Raw genomic sequence first — 21,365 nt, 5'->3', positions numbered from 1 at the left:
ACAAAGAGTATGGTGCTTCATACTAAAGGTCTAGCCGTCGTATAGGCCAAGGGGTCACAGCGATTAGGAATCACAAAAAAGAGATATAATATCGAATATATTAAACTCGAATCACTACCATTTCCCTTCAACGACATACCACCATCCCATTTGCACACCTCACAGTACCCAGGCATGTTACACTCCTCGGAAATCTCCCCCTTGCAAACAGGCCATAAAGTTCAGTGATGTTTTAATTGCGAATTTGGAAGATTAAAGTCTGCCGGCGCAAGATCATTTAGCCTCCCTGATCCCATCACTGAACGTAACATCCACCGCGACCCGTCTTCGTTGAAGTCCACAACTTGCTCACTCCTTGCCCTAGAGGCATGCATAACCAGACCGAATGTGTTGACAGGAACAGTTGCGCCAGCTAATCCATAAACGCGAGTAGAGAATATCCCCCATCAGCCATCTAGATAGCGTACTTGCGGGTCCACTCCCTTGCCGTGGCCTCGTACCTGGCACGATCGGTCTTGTAGACGTGTGCGATCTCTGGGACAAGTGGGTCATCCGGGTTGGGGTCCGTCAACATGGAGCAGATGGAAAGCAGAACTGAAGCTGTCAGTATTATGCCAATAGCTATATGCTGCGTGTCAAATCATACCTTTGGAGATGGTAAGAGCCGGGCTCCATTGGTCCCTGAGGATGTCTAGACAGATGCTGCCGTTGGAGTTGATATTAGGGTGGTAGATGCGGGTTGTGAAGTTGACCTTCGGAGGCTTGAATGGGTAGTCTGTTGGGAAGTGGATGGCTAAGAAGAATACACCTCCGGAGTATGGCGAATCGGACTGTTTATTGCGTTAGTTACAGATCTCGTCATCGCCTGATGCATCTCGACCAGATTTAGGTCTGGCCGTGGTATATCGACGCAGGCAGTTTCGCAAGAATTTCGATTGGAATATACTTACAGGTCCCATAATAGTTGCCTGCCAGTGGAACTATTGATAGATTTAAGTCAGTTCGAATTCTTCAATTTTGATGACCAAATCGGCGCATGTCTCCGTGAAGATAGCGGGCCAGGGGCCAACGGTCGTAAGAATCGAGATAGATGGGCACAAACCAAATCATCTCCAATAGGTCCAGCCGAGCACGAGGACGGGGGATCACTGTAACACAAATGTAAGCCAGAGTTCGGTGTCAAGACGATTGTTGGTGGTATCCACGATGTCCATTTGACGACCCCGCGTTTGGGCCGACGGCCCCGCAGGGGCTAAAAGGATAAAGTAGACATTCACGATGTGATGCACATACCGGCCGAGATCGCTCAGTTCCTTGTTAATTCTCTTGAGCGCCATGACGACTTTTGTGTGAGACTATGAGGGTGTTCGTTCAGTGTCGTGGTGACGAGGAAGTAGGACTGTGAGCGGGAAACGATTCAGGCTATGGCGGTTAGCGTCGAAAAGGCGAGAGGGAGCTGAGGCAATGAAATAAGGCTGAGCTCAGGCTGACATGGCGTACCTATGGATTTATGGGAATCGCAAGATTCACGATGATATTGTTGAGGTGACAAGAAGTACCTCGAGATGTGATGAGTTGGTATAGGGGAAGTTGCGGTGATGTTGTCGGAGCCGAAGAATGGGCGGCTTGCCAACAGAGAGAAAACGGATTTAGCGTCCAGGCTCGCCTCACGCCTCCCGATCCAACAATCGGCGCCTATAGGTCGCCGTCGAATGATTTACTTTCTACATGGATCTACGGCCTACTATTAAAATTCACTTACCTAGTTATTAAAGTGATTATTCAATCCACGGCAAAGGTTTCATCAGCCTTACGAATCTGTGCCTTTTTATCTATCGTACATAATGTCCTGCACCACGAGAGATTAATACATCCTTTTGACTGTCTGGCCGGCAACCGAATAGGGTAATATTGGTCACGAGGGAACTAGCCCCTCAGATGTCCCGCAGCCTGGCAACATAAGTTACAGTACAGGAAATCGGGATATTAGCAAATTATTGGGGGTTTATCTACATATTTTTCCTATGCAAATGCTTGAACACCCGTGATGGCTCTTCCGAGAATCAGGGCTGTGGCAATTGTCAGTAAAATCTCCACGGAATCTATAATCGGATTTGTCAGCTTACCATGAATGTCGCTTTGCCCTTCATATGTTTGAGTCACAAAGAGGTTGGCCACGTGCCTCCCAATATGGTATTCATCGCTGGCGGCATTGCCACCCAAGATTTCTTGCAGAGTCCTAGAATTTGCCAGAGCACGGTCGCAGTTCTGTCTCTTGATCATACTGATCATCTCTGGCGCCGCCTTGCCTTCGTCCTTTAGCCTACCAACCTGGATACTTGCCAGGATACCAAAGGCAGCATCAGTCGAGGCATCTGCGAGCTTCTTCTGGATGAGCTGGTATTTGGCAAGCGGATTGCCCTTGAATTGCGTCCTCTCGAGGGAGTATGTCCTCGCTCTATCGATGCAGTCCTCCAAGGCCCCCATCACTCCCCACGCTATGCCATATCGCGCACTATTCAGGCAAGAAAACGGACCTCTTAACCCTTCGACCTCAGGGAACATGTTTTCTTGTGGCACTGGGCAGTTATCGAGTTGAATCATACCCGTTATCGATGCTCTCAGGCCGTTCTTGTTCTTGATTGCCGGCGTCTCCAAAGTACCAGCGGGGCATTGGGATCTCTCAACAACGAACCCTCTGATCTTACCCGTCTCCTGAAGCTTGGCCCAGATAATGAATACGTCAGCGATTGGCGAGTTGCTGATCCACGTCTTCGATCCTGAAAGCGAATAGTATCCCTTCTTCGTTGGATGCGGCTTCGCGACAGTCTCCATGGATCCTGGGTCACTGCCATGGTTTGGCTCTGTCAAGCCAAATGCACCAACCCACTTCCCCTTCGCCAGTGACGGGAGGAATTTATCCTTCAGCTCTTGTGTTCCGTGCTCGTATATAGGTCCCATAACTAGGGATGACTGGACAGACATTGCCGACCTGTATCCACTGTCCACTCGCTCCACTGCCCTTGTGATAAGTCCAGACGCGACGCTGGACACGCCGGCGCAGTCGTAGCCCTGGATAGTGGATCCAAGCAGGCCAAGCTCTCCCATCTCTTGTAAAATGTTCCTGTCGAAGTCCTCATTGCGATATGCTTCTGTCAGGGAGTTAGCTATGGACGCTTGGTTCCAGGAAAGCTACAGCACTTACGAAGGACCCTGGGCATCAATTGCTCCTGGCAATATGACTCTGCCGTCTCCGAAACTGCCAATTCCTCCTCGGTGAGGAGGTTCTGGGAGCCTAGTGGATCAGTCCATTGGTATTTTGGAGCAGCTGCGGCAGCAGCATAGGCTCTAACTGACGGCCGCGAAGCAGCCGCCAATTGCTTTCCAGAGAATCGGACAAGGGGCTTGAACATCTTGTAAGCTGAGGAGCTGTAATATGAAATATATTAACAGCACAGGTAGGTTGTCTTTACTTATATATCCCTGGGCTTCGACTCCTGGCTAGCAGCGGTTATTGATGCTAGTGGCCGTTCGTGTTCGTGGGGAGGGAGACGGGAGATGGGAGGTGCGAGGGAGCGGAGGTGGGTTTTAGTTCGTTGGCTGTTGGGGGTTAGTGGGTTGGCGGGTTGGCGGCTTAGTGGGGGAGGCCTCTCGGCAGTGACCACCGCAAGAAACACTAATCTGTACCTCGGCGAGAGGTTAATATCACTCGACTTCACCCGATGTTTTACTATCGGTCTAATATAATGTAATAGAGTTTGCTAAAACGTATATATTAATTATGCTGTACCTAATTCATGGGTTGTTACCCTCGTCAGATCAGCTTGAACATAAAACGGCCTTTGAGAATCCTCAAAGGCCGATTGTCCACTCCAACTCTCCCCCACACTTCGAGTTGATTCGATGCCTCAGGCATAGCTAATTAAGCAGGGGTGCCTACAGATAATGTTCGTCGCGTTAACCTATCGCGTCTGAACGTCATTAACGTGGGACGCGCATCCAAAAGATCTCGAGGTCAAATAAATTTCTCTGCACAAAAAACGCCCTCCCAGACCTCGAAACCCGACAAGCTTATTGCTGAAATTTACGGCGCAAAGACACTTAACGTCCTACCCAGAGGCAACGTCACCATGGGTATTAAGCAGCTCTTCTCGATCATCCGCGATGAAGCCCCTCAGGCCATCAAGGAGGGCGAGATCAAAAACCAATTCGGGCGGAAAGTGGCAATTGTACGGCTTGCTCAATCTCTCACATCTTGCACTAGCTAACATTCTACAGGATGCGTAGGCAACCCGTGTTTTCTCTCGTCGATTAAGTCTAACCTCATACCCGACTACAGCTCCATGTCAATCTACTCCTTCCTCATCGCCGTCCGCTCAGAGGGCCAGCAACTGATGAACGAGTCCGGAGAAACCACCTCCCATCTCCTAGGCATGTTCTACCGCACCCTCCGCATCGTCGACAACGGAATCAAACCCGTCTACGTCTTCGATGGCGCACCACCAAAACTCAAGTCCGGCGAACTCGCCAAACGATTCGCTCGCAAGGCAGAAGCGACCGAGGGACTCGAAGAGGCGAAGGAAACGGGGACAGCTGAGGATGTGGAGAAGTTTTCTAGGCGCACGGTTAGGGTGTCTAGACAGCATAATGCGGAGTGCCAACAGCTCCTTAAGCTGATGGGCATCCCATATATCATTGCGCCAACTGAGGCAGAGGCGCAGTGTGCGGTGCTGGCGCGGGCTGGGAAGGTGTATGCTGCTGCAAGTGAGGATATGGACACGCTGTGCTTTGACTCGCCGATCCTCATCCGCCATCTTACTTTCAGCGAGGCGCGGAAGGAGCCTATCCAAGAAATCCACGTCGACAAGGTCCTCGAAGGTCTGGGCATGGACCGCAAGCAGGTACTACCACTCTCTATCCACCTCTAGCTCCTTTAGCCCTCGAATACTGACCTATCGTCCAGTTTGTCGATCTCTGCATCCTTCTTGGTTGCGATTACCTCGATCCCATCCCCAAGATCGGTCCCAACACGGCCCTCAAAATGATTCGTGAACACGGATCCCTCGAGAAGGTTGTCGAGTGGATAAACAACGATGGTAAGAACAAATATACCATCCCCGAAGACTGGCCGTACGCCGACGCGCGCGAGCTCTTCTTCAACCCCGACGTGCGGCCCGCAGACCACGCAGAGTGTGACTTCAAGTGGGAGCAGCCCGACGTCGAAGGGCTCATCAAATTCCTCGTCGTCGAAAACGCATTTTCCGAAGAGAGAGTCCGTGGCGGGATCGCGAAGCTCCAGAAGAACCTGAAGTCGAGCCAGCAGGCGAGACTAGAGGGTTTCTTCAAGCCGATCCCTAAGACGGAGGCGGAGATCAAGAACCTAAAGAGGAAGAATGAGGAGAAAGCGGAGGAGAAGAGGAAGAAGGCGAAGGAGGATAAGAAGTCTAGTAAGGCGAGTAAGGCGAAGCCGAAGATGAACTCTTAGGCGGTTCGTCAAACACTTGTTGACGCGAGTCGATGCCGGGAAGGGGGGGGGTGATACAGGGTTTGGTATTTGCATTGCATGGGATGGCGGTTGGTAAATGGTTTGCTTTTGGCGTTGGTGGCGAACGGGGGGGGTGGGTGTGGTATATTAACTAGGCTCTTTGAGTAGGAAGGCTTTAGGCTTCATATGAGCATATACTGCTAAATGGATGACATTTTTGATGAATCTGTTGATGGATGACGATACTACTTGTTTATGAGGCACAGCGCCAAGTAATGTGATTTTCCGAAGGATTTGTGTGATGATTGCTTTTTTCAAAGGAATCGTATTGAGTTTTTAAGTAAGTTATAAATACTAATGCATGTAGAGATTCCGCACCTCCATCTTTAGAGCCTGAGAGGGAAGAACTAGGCTGAGACTTGGTTTGGGAGTTACTCCTAGAAGTTACTCGTGGAAGTCTTCTGCACTATCCCAGTCAAGGAACCAAGGAAATAATAATACATTTATTGCGAACTTTTCAAGAAGATAGCAATAGAACTAGAGGCTGTCCAGTGCTTTTGAAACGTTGGGAGTTGGGGATACCAGTCGTAGCAGTCGGTGAGATAGATCGTTGCCAACGCAGTTGTCTCGTCGACATTGTGACAAGAAGCATCGTGTTTGTATCTCGTGGTGGTATATTTATAAGCAATTGCAAGACAGAAACCAACAATTGGAATGGCATCGCGTGTGCCTGGAGTTCAAGGGCGTCGTCATCTTCATCTTCATCGCCATCATTAACGTTGTATTTGTAACATGAGAGATAACGACGAACACCCACTCCCAACTAAAATAAAAGGAGAGGGGGGAATAGCAGGATATTAAGTAGATACATCCTTTCAAATGTATTCATTCAGCAGACACTATCAAACTGTAGTTTATTCTAAAGTCTCTGAAAAGAATGTGCAGATTCTGTTGATGGTATGAGTGACGCGAATCACGATGTAGTAATGCGACCAAAGAAACGACAACTGTAGTGAATGGAATAGAAGAAGTCTTAGCCCTCATACAATATGCCAAAATTCACTTGAAATAGTTATGACTGGTAATAGAATAGTATTCCTTGCTTTTTGTAATGAATAGAGAATGTTTGGTGGTGGGACATGAAGAGTTGTCCATCGGTAACCAGACGAGGCCACATCGCGACACGATCAAAGAGAGCGAGACTTTGTCTGCAGTGTAGACGGCACGTATAGGTAATATATGTTCTCTTTGTAACGGCAATGTATGAAATAGACACTCACTAGTTATTTGCGATGATTTTTGGGACTTATCGGATGGTTGTGTGGTTGGTGGTTTGAATGCGCCCGAATGGAAGCACGATCTCAGAGGCTCCAACAATTGCTTCATTTTCGACCATAGATCCCCTTTTGTGATAACGCAACCACGTCGAGCGAGGACATCATAAAAACTCGTCTAAATTCATCGCAAGACCTCAAGAAAAGGTTCTGATGCAGTATACAATGAAAAGGGAATCACTGGGCCGTTTACTGGGCGTTGAGCGTTGAACTGTTCGAAGTCGTGGAGCTGGACAGACTGCCAAACCCCTCCACAGCCTCGTGGAGTTATCACATTTTATCATATCGCGGCTTAGAAGACGCGCATCAATGGGAATCGCTCTGGGAAAGATATGGGCTTCGCACAACACATTCACGGAGTCTTTAAAATGGCATTCACGATCTGACGATGATTCTCTCCCATCCGCAACAAATGCCAAAATGTGGGCGATGCCAAAGCCGACTGTGGTGGGTGAGAGCGGGTGGGCAAAATTGAGGAGGGGACGTCGAGGATTGAACCACGCCACGGTTGGAATTACCGCGTGATCTGTAGCGGCGGAAGGCTGTATTCGGCTCTGATTGGCTGATATTGGTGTTGTTTGGCCTTGAAGGGTGCTAACTTCTGGCCCAAAGCGGGTTAGCGCGATATATCCGTCGAGGTGATCTGTGAATCTGCTGTCGATAGACTTTCGCGAGGGAAGAACATATAAATTGCCGCCCTGCCCACTTCCATGTTGAGAACTTTTCGAAACCCGTACACAACCAACCCCCACATCCACAATTATACCGACAATTCCCATCAAAGGTTCCTTTGGATCTTCAGATAATCCTTTACTACACTCAATACTTTTAAACTGACGTTCATACCATCATCAACATGCCTCCAAAGAAGACCGAATCTGGTGCCGGGAAGAAGTCCACTTCCGCTGGTCACTCATACCAGGTATGTTATATCTATTCCCCAACCACAACACTATTTTATAATCGCAATATCACATTGCATTCTCCATTTACTCATACTGACGGTCTACGATTTTAGGATATGATTAAGGATGCCATCATCAACGTAAGTTATCCGGCGCATCGCGTCCGCGCGTTCTCGCTTGTTGACATCGAGTCGCATTGCGACCGATGAAACCACAACACCAACCATGCCGCGAATATGTGCTGACGCGTCTTTTCAATACAGCTTAAGGAGAGAAATGGTAGCAGGTTAGTTTTTGGCTCCTTTGATTTTTGCGCGTCGTGTTTTGTTTTCTGCATTACCGTCGCGTACGTGAGAACGATTGCTAACGCTCCTTCCTTCAGCCGTGTTGCCCTGAAGAAGTACGTCAAGGCCAACAACAACATCAATGCCACCGACAAGATGTTCGACTCGCTCTTCAACAAGGCGTTGAAGTCTGGTGTCGAGAAGGGAGAGTTCAACCAGCCAAAGGGTAAGTTTTAACAAAATTCGCCACTATTGATGTCGCGTCCTATTCCCGCCTCCCCATTCGCCACGTGATATCGCATTGTTACCTGGTGACGTGCGTAATTACTTTGGCCTATTTACCTTTAACCTACCCCGGCTAATACTTCCCTCGATCAACTCAACTAACATGTTTTCAGGATCGTCTGGCGGAACCAAGCTTGCCAAGAAGGAGCCAAAGCCTGCTGCTAAGCCAGCCGCAAAGAAGGCCACCGCCCCTGCCAAGAAGGCTGCCCCAAAGACCGCTGCCAAGCCAAAGGCCGCTGCCACCAAGAAGACTGTCGCTAAGCCAAAGGCCGCCGCACCAAAGAAGGCTGCGCCAAAGAAGCCAGCTGCCAAGAAGGCTGCTCCTAAGAAGGATGTCCCAGCCATCGTTGAGAAGCCAACTGTCCTCGGCAAGACCAAGTCCGGCCGCGTAACCAAGACCACTGCGAAGACCCCCGTCGCCAAGAAGGCAGCGCCCAAGAAGCCTGCTGCCAAGAAGGCCACTGCTTGAACTTGAACATTGTTCATGTTTTAATGGCCCTTTCTATCAATGACTTCGTGGCGTTTGGGGAGTTTCAGCGCGGCAGGGTGATTAATATCGCTTGTGTCTGATTATTCGGGACTTATTCGGTTGGGATATGCTTGTATGGGGTTTTCTGCTATCATATTCATGGGATATGAGGTGTGAGTTGGGCAACTCCAGGGAAGCACGGAGGATCATGTTTTTTCGCGTTATTGTAGCTAGGGATCCCCGACCTCGTATGGGTAATGGTTGTGTTGAGGATTTTTCTGTATCCTGCACCGCCGGATTTCTGAGGGTTATGACAATGGGGGGCTTTACTGGTTATAATTTGGCGCGAGGTGGTGGGCTGGGATGATGATGCTATTACTGGGTGGCTTGTACTTATACCAGATGCAATGATGATTATTGATCAGTTTTAATATTATGTTTTTACATGACTTTCTTCCTCCGATGCTTGTCGTGTTTATGTGAGTGAAATGCGTGTTGCATCGCCATAATCAATCATTAGAGCCTCTAGAGTGCTACTGGTAAGTAGTAGAAAGTGAGGTCGTAAGTTTGGTATATAATATATGCGAATACGATTAAATCCCATGCAAAGATAATCTACATATATATTCAGAATATAATATTCTACATTTAATATCACAACTTTAATAACCCGTAACAATTACACTATTAAATAGGTCAACGATTTTATATATATGGTAACACGATGATCGCATCAAGTTTAAAGAGCCCTAGTATGTATTAATTAGGTAAACCAACATATTTGACGCTTTCAGCGTGTTGTCGTAAGCAAGGAGCTCACCCACAAGCAACTACAAAAGGGGGGATGTCCTAAGGGGTGTACATAACAGTAGCAAACAAGTAAAGCATCAATTAAGTGAAGAACATGCGTTTATCAGGATTGTAATTCACACATTAGTGCTTTGAGTGACTGGATTTTCTTCAGCTGCAATATATTGGCCCCTTGGCCAAGTCGTGTGGCTGAACCATGTCAATACGACATTCAATTTCCCGATGGAATTGGTAGATGTTAATATACCAAATACAACAGTAGCTTCTTTGCTTCCCTCAACAATTATCATCTTTCAATAATCTAGTCAAAGCAAAGTTATCGAGACACACGAGTGAAAGATTCGCGTCCTTATGCACCTATCTGCGGAAACGATCGTCAGGACAGAAGTAACGAAGGGTGGCTGTGTTTTGCCAAGGTTCCCGCACAACCGACGCTAGACGACTTGTTCGAAGGTCTCAGCAGTGACAACAACCTCATAACCCCCAAGTTATCACGACCACGCATTGTTATATCGAGGGACGAGAGAGGGACAATCGATTGAAGACTTCTCTACCCTCAGCTGACGAGCCACAAAGGGGACGGCAGGTGGCAACTGTAGGGCCACAGCCATCGCCCTACGTGCCAACCCGTGGACACGGCAGCGACACCTTTGATCCTCGATTAGCCTCGTTGCAATCCCATTCGGTGCAAACGAGATGCCATCATTCCACTCCGATGAGTTGAATAATAGGACACTGGATGACCCCTTCTTTCAAACCCTCAACGACACCCGACAATCGCAGGAGAATGCGGCCCTGAAGAATTGGCCACTACAACAGGCGACTGTCCATACGAACTATGAGACGACACCGCCTAGGACTCCTACCGACTCCCTCAATTCCATGAATGACGAGATCACCCCCCCGGATAACGGCGGGATGTTCACCGATACGGGGCTGAACGCGGTGCCAAATGGGAGGCCAGCCAGGAATAGTTGGGAGGATCGACTGGTTCGCAACACGGGCGCTCTATCTATCAACGTCGGCATGGCCGGTATACCTGAAAATGGAAGAAAGAGCCCGGAGCCACATAATCGATCATTGAAATCTCTGTCGGCAGAAAGGAACTCGTATGGCCTGGCAAATGGATACCCATTACAGCCCCAATCGACTGCACCCGAAGCCAACGAATCGCAAGCTGCAAATGGGCACAACGAGAGCTATAAACCGCTGCCCCCTCCTACCTCATCCTATAATCCGCAAAGTACTGGGCCCCTCACTTATTCCAGTTCTTTGGTTGGAAACATGAAACATCTCGACTCGCCTCCGACAACCCAGAATGCCCAGAATCCTTCTATACATCGACTCTCCCCCGATTACAATCCTAGGACCCCCACCGCTGGACCGTCGGGTTCATCACAGAACGCTGCCGGTCCGCCCCAGCTTAAACACCGAGTGCTACGTGCATCCACAGATGATGGAACTGCACTGGCGACTGGTCGATTCTCTCCTATAGCCGCGTCAAACATGCGCCGAGGTTCTCTCACCATCAATAGACGCAATACCCAAAGCATTCATTCCAATATACCACATGAAGATATAGCGCAGGACGAAGATGCCCTCAGGTGGGCAGAAGCAATACGACAGAAGAGAGCGAGTAAACGGAAGCGAAGAGATGAAGAAGACGAGGATAGAGTGGTTGTGGGGACGAAGGTTGACCAGAACCATGTCAATTGGGTCACAGCATACAATATGTTAACTGGCATCCGATTTACTGTGTCAAGGACGAACGCGAAGTTGGATAGGGACCTAACGGACGCTGACTTTACTGCACGCCATAAGTTTTCCTTTGACATGTAAGTCTAAGCTATTATTGCTGCATTATATACCTGGATGAAAGCTGACCGGAACTAGAACTGGTAATGAGTTAACTCCATCGGCAAAGTATGATTTCAAATTCAAGGATTATGCACCATGGATATTCCGACGTCTACGAGCCACTTTCAAAATTGACCCTGCCGACTATCTCATGTCGTTGACAAGCAAGTACATCTTGTCAGAACTCGGATCACCAGGCAAAAGTGGCAGCTTCTTCTACTTCTCTCGAGATTACAAGTACATCATCAAAACCATACACCATGCCGAACACAAACTCCTTCGCAAAATCCTCAAGGACTATTACCAACACGTCGTGCAGAATCCTAACACCCTCTTGTCGCAATTCTACGGCTTGCATAGAGTGAAGGTGCCATATGGAGGTAAAATCCACTTTGTCGTCATGAACAACCTATTCCCACCGCATAGGGACATCCATCAAACGTTTGACTTGAAAGGTTCCACTATCGGGCGAGACTACAAGGAAGAGAATGTTGTAAACAACCCAAGAGCAACCCTGAAGGACCTCAACTGGCTCAGGAGGAATTACCACCTCGAATTCGGACCAGAAAAGAAGAACATCTTTTTGGAACAGATGGAGCAGGATGTACACCTCCTGCAGAAGCTCAAAATTATGGACTATTCAATGCTTGTGGGTATACATGACTTGGGGAAAGGCAACCAGGAGAATCTTCGAGATAAGACGCTCAGGGTGTTCCAGCCGGGAGGAGACACATCGCCGGACGATATTCTACCTTCTAATCCTATCTTGACGAGAACGCCCTCGAAATTGGAGACTGCTAGAAAGGCGCATGAATTGCGAAAGATCATCAAACACGAGAAGCCCATTCCTATGGGCGAATCAACCACCAGAATGCCAGAACAGATGGAAGAGAACACAAGTAAACGAGACTTTACGTTCTATAGCGACGATGGGGGCTTTAGGGCCACACACGAGGATAATACGCCTGGGGAGGAAATATATTATCTGGGCATCATTGATTTGCTCACCCACGTAAGTCACTCACTCCCAACATGTCTTGACTGTGGCTAATATAAATGCAGTACGGAACCGTCAAGAGACTTGAGAATTTCTGGAAAGGACTTTCTCATGATAAGCAACAAATATCCCCGATACCACCAGTTCCTTACGGTGACCGGTTCATCAAATTCGTTATGGACATTACGAAGTCTCGAGAAGAAGTTCGAGAGGAAGTTCGAGAGGAAGTTCGAGAGGAAGTTCGAGAGGAAGTTCGAGAGGAAGTTCGAGAGGAAGTTCGAGACGAGGTTCGAAAAGATGTACGAGGAGAGATTCGAGAAGAGACTGAAGAAGCGCTGGAGTTTGGGAATAATTAGTAGAGCGAGCCCATTGTTGCTTTAAGAGTTTACAGTAACTATGAATACAATTAAGGTTCTTAATCACTTAGGGCTGTAATTATCAGTGCGGCCTTTTTAATAAGCCAGTTCTCAGAAATCAAATTAAGGAGGGATTCCATCAGGTTCAATTTCAGTATTACCGTATCTGCATATGCATGGTCCCTTATCCCTTATCTGGATCGTTGGGGAAGACACTAGTTTACCTCAGGCAGAAAGTGCAAGAAATGACATGACGATGCCAAGATCGGCCCCTGCCCCGTCTCACCCATGATAACTCGTGACACGTAATCACGTGGTAGTAGGGTCCGATTGCAGTTGATGGGTGATCGCCGATAAAGCCTTGGGCGTCACTCCGTTGAATTCAAGGCTGATACGAACAAGAGCCGCCACGTCTGCAGTGCACCACGTCAACTTTTAAAGATCATACAATAATAATCCTCACCAAGGACTCACTTGCTCCCTTCAACAGCTTTCTCGTGCACAACGCCGGTACTGAGTCATCCTCACGTGCACCAATCCGACCCCTCTCTGTTGGATCGATCCGAGAGCTTGATGGACTTGGTTGCCACTTTGGACCACCAAACCACTCACTTCCCGACCAAAACTTCACCATTTCACCCCTGACGAGAAAGCGAAAAGCGGCGGAAGCGTTATCGTCCTCGATCACATATAGTTTACCACCCAGCAAGAGTATTGCTTCCGCCCTTTCACCACCGGCGACTACGACGAGCATGGCGGACTCGGACGAATACATGTCTGGGATGTCGAGCGAGGATGATATTCTGCAAGATGAGTCGGACAATGAGTCGGGAGATGGTGAGTTGTTGACGTTGACGTTGGTGTTTGCTGAAGAAACGAGGCTGACATAGGTGTGCGGCACAGATTTCGGATTCGATGAGCCGGAGCCTGATCTAGAAATCTCGCAGAAAGAGTTTTCAAGAGAGAAGAGGAGACCGTTCGAAGTTACATATAAAGTTTACCATCCGGATGATATACAGAAGCAGCAGGATGAGTTAATCGATGAGGTTAATATGATTCTCGACTTAAAGAAGGAGGATGCCGCAATCATATTACGACACTTTCGATGGAACAAGGAAAGGTTGATCGAGGAGTATATGGATAGACCGAAGAAGGTCCTGGAGGAGGCTGGGCTAGGGCCTAGCACCGAAGGGCCGCCTACACTACAAGTCATTCCTGGCTTCGTTTGCGATATATGCTGCGAGGACGAAGCGGGGCTCTTGACATTTGCCATGAAGTGTGGCCACAGATACTGTGTCGATTGCTATAGACAATATTTGTCACAGAAGATCAAGGAAGAGGGCGAGGCTGCTCATATCCAGTGTCCACAGGACGGATGCAAGCGGATTATGGATTCGAAGTCAATGGACCTCCTCGTGGCATCGGATTTAAACAACAGATACCACGAATTGCTTACACGGACCTATGTCGAGGACAAGAATGCGCTAAAATGGTGCCCAGCTCCAGATTGCGTGAACGCTGTGGAATGCAAGATCCAGAAGCGTGATCTGGACAAGGTGGTACCTACAGTGGCTTGCGATTGTGGCTATCGCTTTTGCTTCGGATGCATTCTCATAGACCACCAGCCGGCTCCTTGTGAGCTAGTAAAGCACTGGCTTAAGAAGTGCGCTGACGATTCCGAGACTGCGAACTGGATCTCCGCCAACACAAAGGAGTGTCCTAAGTGTAACTCGACGATCGAGAAGAACGGCGGTTGCAACCATATGACGTGCCGAAAGTGCAAGCATGAATTCTGCTGGATGTGCATGGGTCTATGGTCGGAGCACGGAACGAGTTGGTACAACTGCAATCGCTTCGAAGAGGGCAGCGGATCCGATGCGCGAGATGCTATGGCTAAGTCTAGGGTGTCCCTCGAGCGATATCTTCATTACTACAACCGTTATGCCAACCATGAGCAATCGGCAAAACTCGATAAGGATATTGCGATGAAGACCGAGAAAAAGATGGTTCAGCTACAGTCAGCGTCCGGACTCTCCTGGATCGAAGTCCAATACCTTAACTTGGCATCCCAGGCTCTCCAAACCTGTCGTCAGACTTTGAAGTGGACCTACGCATTCGCCTTCTATCTTGCTCGCAACAACTTGACCGAGATGTTCGAAGACAACCAGAAGGACTTGGAGATGGCGGTTGAGAACTTATCAGAGATGTTCGAGAAACCAGTAGCGGAACTGGCTGATGCCAATCTAAGGGTTGATATCATGGACAAGACTTCGTATTGCAACAAGCGTCGTGTCATTTTGCTTGCCGACACGGCTGAAAACCTGGCAAATGGGGTGTGGTCTTTCAATGGGGATTATAATGGCACCGATTAGCTATTTTCTATTTGATCACCCCGCTGTCTCTATATTGCGGATCTCTTGATGTTGCTAGGCATAGTGGTGCCACCAAGTTGATGGGTATCTTTGAGCTGCTTATCGTCATTCATTACCAAAAGCATCGCTGAGGGTCAGTATTGCAGGGGAGTGGCAATTCACTGTTGACCTGAGCATCCCGGCACCAAGTGCCCTTGCAGCAGCTCTGGCGTCGTCGAAATAGAAAGACAGACCACGGACAGGACATATACATCTCACTCGAATATATTTGCATGCATAGCAGGCGTACAAGGTTAGGGAGATGAGACCTTCAGCTCAGAAGCGCAGCTTTACTCCGACCGTCACATTAATACTTCCATAGCCTAGCCTTGGCATTTCTGTACGAACTTGCCAGCATCCACGAATTTTATCCATCATCAATCATCAACTCAATCGGACTCAGAATCGGACACACAGATACACGACACGACAGACACATCTCACTTTTCATTTGTACGTTATGATGTCGAACATACATACGCAGTACCCGCCTGCCGAGACCTAGAGAGAGGTCTCGTGAATATTTTTTTGCCACGCATGGGGGAGGAAGGGCGGGGAGAGGACTGCAGAAATATATTTGTGCGATTGCGATGGGAAATTTTTTGAAGCGTTTTTTTAGGAGCATCAATGGAGGGAGCCATAGAGAAGGCTGGTAGTAGATAGATGGGCGTAAGGTTGATATGAGAACATGGATCTTATGAACTACATTACTGTTGGGTGTATTTGCGAGGTGACGTGTAGCCGAGGTTTTGTATAGGCGTAATTTTGAGATGACCGCTTACTTGTATGGCGCCCCTAGGTGGTCCCTTTCCTAGCCTAGGAGAGGGAGCCGTATATAGGAGATCCCCTAGCTACAGTCCAAGTCCTTACCTACAGTCCGAGTTCCTAGCTACGGTCCAGTCTCCACAACTTTTCATTTGTAACACGTCGCATAAGCATAGGAAAACAGATATAAATTGATTCCCGATGGCTTCTATTTAAAGCTTTATCGATGATAGAACAAGGAACTAGACGCTAAACTCCGCACCAGACCTGCCCACCGTTTGAATGCTATAGAACTCCGACCTAGTAAGCACCTTGGTAGTGCTATTTCCTGTCCCCCTACAAAATATTCCCTAACGCCTACTCCCAGAAAACTCCTTCAAATTTAGCCTTTAGAGCCACGCCACGTCAGAAGTAATATCCACCCGGCCACCAATTTGAGCCTGATAACCACCACTATTTCACGCCGAAAGCAAATATCCCCAGATTCACTCTTTCGACTGGGCTCAGGAGCTCCTCTTCTTCGCTGTCGTGCACTATTAGATCCTCGCTCCCAAATGCCTTGCACATATTCTCCTTTGGGGGAGATGCCAAAGCAAGTCTCTCTTCCTCATCGTGAGCGGGAAGAGGGATATCGGCTGGCTCAGTGGCGATCTTGAGGGACGACTGCTTTCTAACCGTGCTTCTTCCAAGTTTAGGGAATGGCAAGCCGCCTAGGCCGGCTGGCTTAGGTTTCGGCTGGCGAGTAAAACTCGAAATCTTGCGAGACCCGGTTGGGGTGGATATGGGTGTGTATGATGGCGTTGGTAATATAGCAGCGGAATTTGCGCGGTTCAGGGCCTTTGATCCTAGTGCCTGGAGAGGCGTGGATGCGCTACGTGTTTCTGATTTGACAGGGACCGGTATGCGCGATGGCTTGACTGGGGTTGGAGGAGTAACAACGTCGCTGCTGCGGCGTGGAAGAGTCGAAAATTGAGATTTAGGTGTGAACGCAAATCGTGATTTGAGGGACACAGGCGTAGCTGTTGGGGCAGTTGAAACGGGTGTTGGTGGATCATCAATGGTGCTGGCAAACGATGTTGCCTGGGTGAGGCTCGGCATTGAAGTGAAGCTTGTTGCTGTCGAAACTTGTATAGTTGGATCGGTGGCTGGATCGGTTTCATCACCAATTTTGTTATCCTCTTTAAACACCTGCATCTTCTTACCAGAATCATGCTTGAAGCCGTCGAAGTCAGGGAGACTAAGCATTGCATCTTCAAAAGAATCGTCAGAATATATGTATACATCGCTTTCCGATTTTCTGCTCTTAGCGGTTCGTCCAACTGATGGGCTTAGATCCGTCGTTGACTCAAAGAATCGGCTACGGCCCCCACTTGGAGTGTCGCCTGTAATACCATCTGAGCATAACCTAGGCCTCTTGTGAGGTCTAGGCTCTGATTGAAAACTGGCCGATAGCGTTCTGCTAGTCTGAGATCGAGGAGGTGCCGACCTTGGAGGTGGTAGTTGTGGCTCTGGTTGAGTTGCAGATCGACTCAGGTGCGGTCGTGGTACGGGTGTTGCTTCCCAGGGCCCGGGATTCCGAAGGAGAGCATTCTGCTGAGAGGGGGACGGGGTGAAACAGTTGATGTCAAGTTCTGCTAGGGGAACCCGTCTTGGCTTGAAAAATTGATCGATGCTAACCCCCTTCTTTAGATCTTGTGACGAAACTGATGCCCGGAGCTGTGACTTTGCCATCCATGGCGTTCTTGGAGACTCTGCGGGCACTCTTTGGTGAGTTACAATTACCTCCTTTGTCATTGGGTTAAGTTCTCCAGTTGCAACTTTCTTTGCTATTTCTGCTTCGACATGCGCCCCAATAAACGTTAACTTTTCTTCATCGATGGGTTGCTCTGGCTCCGTGTGAAACACAACTTTATTAGCTATCGGACAAAACACACGTTGATGCAAAAACGTTAGTTCCGCTTGATAGAAGTTGTCGAGGTAATCCTTTGGCACATGGTATTTGCCATCAAATTGTAGCATGCGTATGACTTTCTCGACATTTTTGTGCTTTCGTATCATTCGATAAGCCGTTTTCAGGCCCATATTCGTGATACTGGAAAGGTAGTCGCATCCGCTCAAAATTGCCATCTGCCTGAACTCCTTTTCGCTCCACCCAGCTAGGTTTATATCACGGCAAGCACTGAAATCCGCCTGGTTTATTTCGATACAATTTCCATACTGATCAAGTTTTGTCAGGAGGCACTTAGCACCAAAAACCAAGAGATCTGAGTCTTCAGATAGAATGCCATCAATAACCCCCTTTTTCTCGAGGTATACCATCTGTGCATCTGCTTCGTATGGTGCGACAATATACTGGACCCCCGCCATGTTCAATTCGTCGATGAGCTGCCTGGCCATTTCAGGAGTAACATCAACCGCTTTCTGGAGTTCGAGATTGGCTTGTGCGACTTTTCCTGCATTCAATAGCTCCAACCCAAGAGTTTTGCTGGCTGCTCGTCTTTTATTGCGGTCCGCCTCGGTAGCCGCCTTGCTGGGGAGGTAATCTCCATCGAAAATTAAAAACGGTATGACGCCGAAATGCTGAAGCATTCGTACCCGGTGCATGGCAAAATCAACAAATCTGGTCCTTGTTAGCATGTCATCATCAACTATCCGCAAATACATACTTTCTTGTTGGCTTCCCCATCACCAAATCCATGGTACAAGATATTGTACCCCTGTGGAGCCATCCGTAGGCATCTACACCTATTGTCTGCCCCGCAAACTTCTTGAGATTACATGGCTTATGTATAGACTTGAGCAATGGCAGTAGCCCTGCACGATGTCAGCTTGCTTTCCATGTTCAACTCGGAGTATAGCATACCGCTGATACCCATTGGTCACAAGGGGCCGTGGGGGAGACGCAGCGACTTGTGGAATGTCGACTACCGCATGAGCATGAGCATTGGTGGGCAAATATATGGCAACTGGAAGAAGTGCAATGCTGAAGGTGCTCTGGGTCCTGAAAGTAAGGTCGTCGTGTCACAGTGGCTATCACCCCTCAAACTATCCAGGGCTTCAAGGGTCATAAATCGCGTCTAGACGCCTGGTCGCGTCGCTCCACGTCGGCATGGAAACGGGCCGCGCCCACAATTTTGGCACTAGAAGATTGCGATGTACGATAAGGAAAGTTGAAAATGAGGGAACTTTTAACATCGCCGACTGAGGTAATCTACGATAACGACTACGCTTTCCTCGTACTCAAGATGCCGAAAGGACTTCAAAAGACCCGGAAGAAGATTAACAAGAAGGGCAGCGATATTCATGCCCTTCATGAAAACTCCAGAGGTTCGCGCCCCACACATTTCCATCAGCTACCTTCTGTACTAAAAATCCATGGCAGACTCCATGCGCCTTCGCCGCGCGAGTAACAGAGATGAGAAGCTCAAACGAGTAGGAACGGCAAAGAGGAAGGATAACCAGCCTCTGAGTGAGTGCTGTGGCTTTTGTGGTTCTCGGGTCAACACTAATGACGATGATCAGTTGTTCGGGCAGCTTATTTCCAGGAAGCTGTGCGCAAGAATGATGGGAAGGAATTGACGATGGAACAAATTACGCCACTAATCGAAGAGTATGTCTCTTCATGCATTTATACGGTGTGTACTAATTCGACGGGTAGATTCGTACACCAACATGACGAAGAATACAGCGAAGTCAAAGGCCAACGCCGAGCAGGAAGGCCGTCTTCGACAAGAGAGGACGTTTTGAGGATCAAAATAGCTAAAGACGAGAAGGAGTGGGAGAATGGCTTCTGTTAGTAAATATTCTGGACCTGTGGACCTGTTGCTGATATTATGACAGACCTACCAGACCTGACAATCCCCGACAACGCTGTGTATCTGGATAGATGGGACGGGACTTGGTCGTATCTACCGACTCTGAAATGGGTGACAATTGCGAGGAATGGGACCGTGAAGCCATCTAGCTTCCCACCTAAGGGACAGACATGAAGATATAATGATCCGAAGGCGTTTATATGGTGTATCTGAAGGAGTTGGGCGAAAATACCGCAACATTTGTGAAAGTGAAGCGGCTTTTATGGATAGCAATAGTTAGCCAGGATTTATAGTGCAAGAAACGTTTATTGTAATTATTGAGACTTCCAATTTGGTATCTGAGCTTCCATTTTGTTCAGTTGGTGATAATCCAGCGGGTCTGATATTACGCTAGACCCCACTAGGCGTGGCACGGATTAGCTCCCGGAGCTCTAAAAAGTTGCTGTTGACTGACGACTGTCTGATCGAAGATATCATCATTTACCATCCCATTCTTTCATCTCAAAATAATCCAATTCCATAGCCCCAGCATTCAAATTATGCTTTCTCTTCGCGCCATTGCGCGCTCAGCTCCGCGCGCCGTCTCCAGGCTCATAGTCTCTGCTGCTCGCCGCCCAGCAGCTCCTATTTCCATTCAGTCATCATGGATGCCACTCCGCACACAAGCCGCTGCCGCATTCTCTACGTCGAGAATGTACAAGGCAACGGCAGGTGAGGTTGATGATGAGCTTGTTGCCAAGCTTGGGTCGGAGATTTCGATGGAGCAAGAGATGAAGGAGAACAGCGAGGTCCCGCAAAGCGTTAGAGAATACCTCAAGAATGGACCCTTCGAGATCCAAGATGTCGAGGGATCGGAGGAAGTCGTATTGACGAGGACGTACGGTGATGAATCGTGAGTAGATTTCTTTCCTGATGAGAAAGTATGGTGCTAAAAGAACGTAAAAGTATCCGCGTCTCCTTTTCCGTTGCCGACTTGAACGCCATCGACCCTGAAGCCGACTACGCGGACCGGGCCATGGCCGATGAGGAGGATATTGATCAGCAAGAGAAGGAACTTGCAGAGGAGGAGGGCGAGCCCGAGGCCCCAGACTCCTTCCCAGTCCGCGTCAACGTTATCATCGAGAAGGCAAGCAAGGGCGCCCTCGCCGTCGAGACTATTGCCCAGGATGGACAAATCATCATCGACAACGTCTACTACTACAAGGATGCCGCGCAGGCACGCGCCAAGACTGCTGAGCTGGCACACACCAGACAGGATCTCTACGTTGGCCCACCATTCGGCAACCTTGATGAGGATCTCCAAATTACTTTGGAGAGATACCTGGACGAGAGAGGCATCAACACCGCTCTGGCCCTCTTCGCCCCTGATTACATAGACATGAAGGAGCAGAAGGAGTATCTGACGTGGCTGGCAAATGTCAAGGGCTTCGTTGAGGCTTAAATGGGGGATTGGTGATACTTTCATGCTTGTCTTTTACATATCCACTCTAATGGCGAAACGTGTATAATATTAGTGTACGATGATAGATGGCGGATTTGGGCCTAGGATGTCTCATAGTTCTATTTTAGAGTATCAAATTATTGGCAAACCA

At 48.5% G+C, this 21,365-nt stretch overlaps 9 protein-coding genes across 9 annotated transcripts; 6 read left to right on the top strand and 3 right to left on the bottom strand.

Moving 5' to 3' along the window:
- Window positions 1–454: 454 nt before the first annotated feature.
- On the bottom strand, window positions 455–1,337 carry UBC4 (E2 ubiquitin-conjugating protein; the record flags this gene model as incomplete). The annotated part of the gene is made up of 5 exons (XM_024468343.1): window positions 455–594; window positions 647–830; window positions 951–980; window positions 1,103–1,148; window positions 1,294–1,337. The coding sequence occupies 5 exons, from the start codon at window positions 1,335–1,337 to the stop codon at window positions 455–457; spliced, it is 444 nt and encodes a 147-aa protein (XP_024322864.1).
- A 685-nt stretch (window positions 1,338–2,022) lies between these two features.
- On the bottom strand, window positions 2,023–3,413 carry VC83_04714 (uncharacterized protein; the record flags this gene model as incomplete). The annotated part of the gene is made up of 3 exons (XM_024468342.1): window positions 2,023–2,069; window positions 2,127–3,152; window positions 3,206–3,413. 3 exons carry the CDS (start codon window positions 3,411–3,413, stop codon window positions 2,023–2,025), a joined length of 1,281 nt encoding a protein of 426 aa, XP_024322585.1.
- A 578-nt stretch (window positions 3,414–3,991) lies between these two features.
- FEN1 (Elongation of fatty acids protein 2) lies at window positions 3,992–5,697 on the top strand. The gene is made up of 4 exons (XM_024468341.1): window positions 3,992–4,229; window positions 4,279–4,283; window positions 4,340–4,901; window positions 4,964–5,697. Exons 1-4 carry the CDS (start codon window positions 4,131–4,133, stop codon window positions 5,483–5,485), a joined length of 1,188 nt encoding a protein of 395 aa, XP_024322863.1. The 5' UTR covers window positions 3,992–4,130; the 3' UTR covers window positions 5,486–5,697.
- Window positions 5,698–7,379: 1,682 nt separating this feature from the next.
- VC83_04712 (uncharacterized protein) lies at window positions 7,380–9,183 on the top strand. Its single transcript, XM_024468340.1, has 5 exons — window positions 7,380–7,741; window positions 7,838–7,864; window positions 7,988–8,010; window positions 8,107–8,234; window positions 8,407–9,183. Exons 1-5 carry the CDS (start codon window positions 7,676–7,678, stop codon window positions 8,760–8,762), a joined length of 600 nt encoding a protein of 199 aa, XP_024322584.1. The 5' UTR covers window positions 7,380–7,675; the 3' UTR covers window positions 8,763–9,183.
- Window positions 9,184–10,043: 860 nt separating this feature from the next.
- On the top strand, window positions 10,044–12,674 carry MSS4 (Phosphatidylinositol-4-phosphate 5-kinase). Its single transcript, XM_024468339.1, has 2 exons — window positions 10,044–11,407; window positions 11,466–12,674. The coding sequence occupies exons 1-2, from the start codon at window positions 10,269–10,271 to the stop codon at window positions 12,478–12,480; spliced, it is 2,154 nt and encodes a 717-aa protein (XP_024322861.1). The 5' UTR covers window positions 10,044–10,268; the 3' UTR covers window positions 12,481–12,674.
- A 287-nt stretch (window positions 12,675–12,961) lies between these two features.
- VC83_04710 (uncharacterized protein) lies at window positions 12,962–15,878 on the top strand. Its single transcript, XM_024468338.1, has 2 exons — window positions 12,962–13,619; window positions 13,686–15,878. The coding sequence occupies exons 1-2, from the start codon at window positions 13,535–13,537 to the stop codon at window positions 15,152–15,154; spliced, it is 1,554 nt and encodes a 517-aa protein (XP_024322862.1). The 5' UTR covers window positions 12,962–13,534; the 3' UTR covers window positions 15,155–15,878.
- A 276-nt stretch (window positions 15,879–16,154) lies between these two features.
- EXO1 (Rad2 nuclease) lies at window positions 16,155–19,160 on the bottom strand. The gene is made up of 2 exons (XM_024468337.1): window positions 18,822–19,160; window positions 16,155–18,772 (listed from the first exon to the last, which is right to left on the bottom strand). Exon 2 carries the CDS (start codon window positions 18,620–18,622, stop codon window positions 16,412–16,414), a length of 2,211 nt encoding a protein of 736 aa, XP_024322836.1. The 5' UTR covers window positions 18,623–18,772; window positions 18,822–19,160; the 3' UTR covers window positions 16,155–16,411.
- Window positions 19,135–20,095, top strand: VC83_04708 (uncharacterized protein; the record flags this gene model as incomplete). Its single annotated transcript, XM_024468336.1, has 5 exons — window positions 19,135–19,285; window positions 19,341–19,427; window positions 19,481–19,568; window positions 19,617–19,750; window positions 19,799–20,095. The coding sequence occupies 5 exons, from the start codon at window positions 19,135–19,137 to the stop codon at window positions 19,945–19,947; spliced, it is 609 nt and encodes a 202-aa protein (XP_024322835.1). The 3' UTR covers window positions 19,948–20,095.
- Window positions 20,096–20,167: 72 nt separating this feature from the next.
- Window positions 20,168–21,365, top strand: MAM33 (Mitochondrial acidic protein mam33). Its single transcript, XM_024468335.1, has 2 exons — window positions 20,168–20,665; window positions 20,719–21,365. Exons 1-2 carry the CDS (start codon window positions 20,313–20,315, stop codon window positions 21,212–21,214), a joined length of 849 nt encoding a protein of 282 aa, XP_024322834.1. The 5' UTR covers window positions 20,168–20,312; the 3' UTR covers window positions 21,215–21,365.

Source organism: Pseudogymnoascus destructans (genome assembly GCF_001641265.1).
Source record: "Pseudogymnoascus destructans isolate 20631-21 unplaced genomic scaffold scaffold_15, whole genome shotgun sequence".
NCBI classification, from domain to species: Eukaryota; Fungi; Ascomycota; class Leotiomycetes; order Thelebolales; family Thelebolaceae; genus Pseudogymnoascus; species Pseudogymnoascus destructans.
Note: the sequence above shows the minus strand (reverse complement) of the source record. Positions and strands in the feature narration are given on the sequence as shown.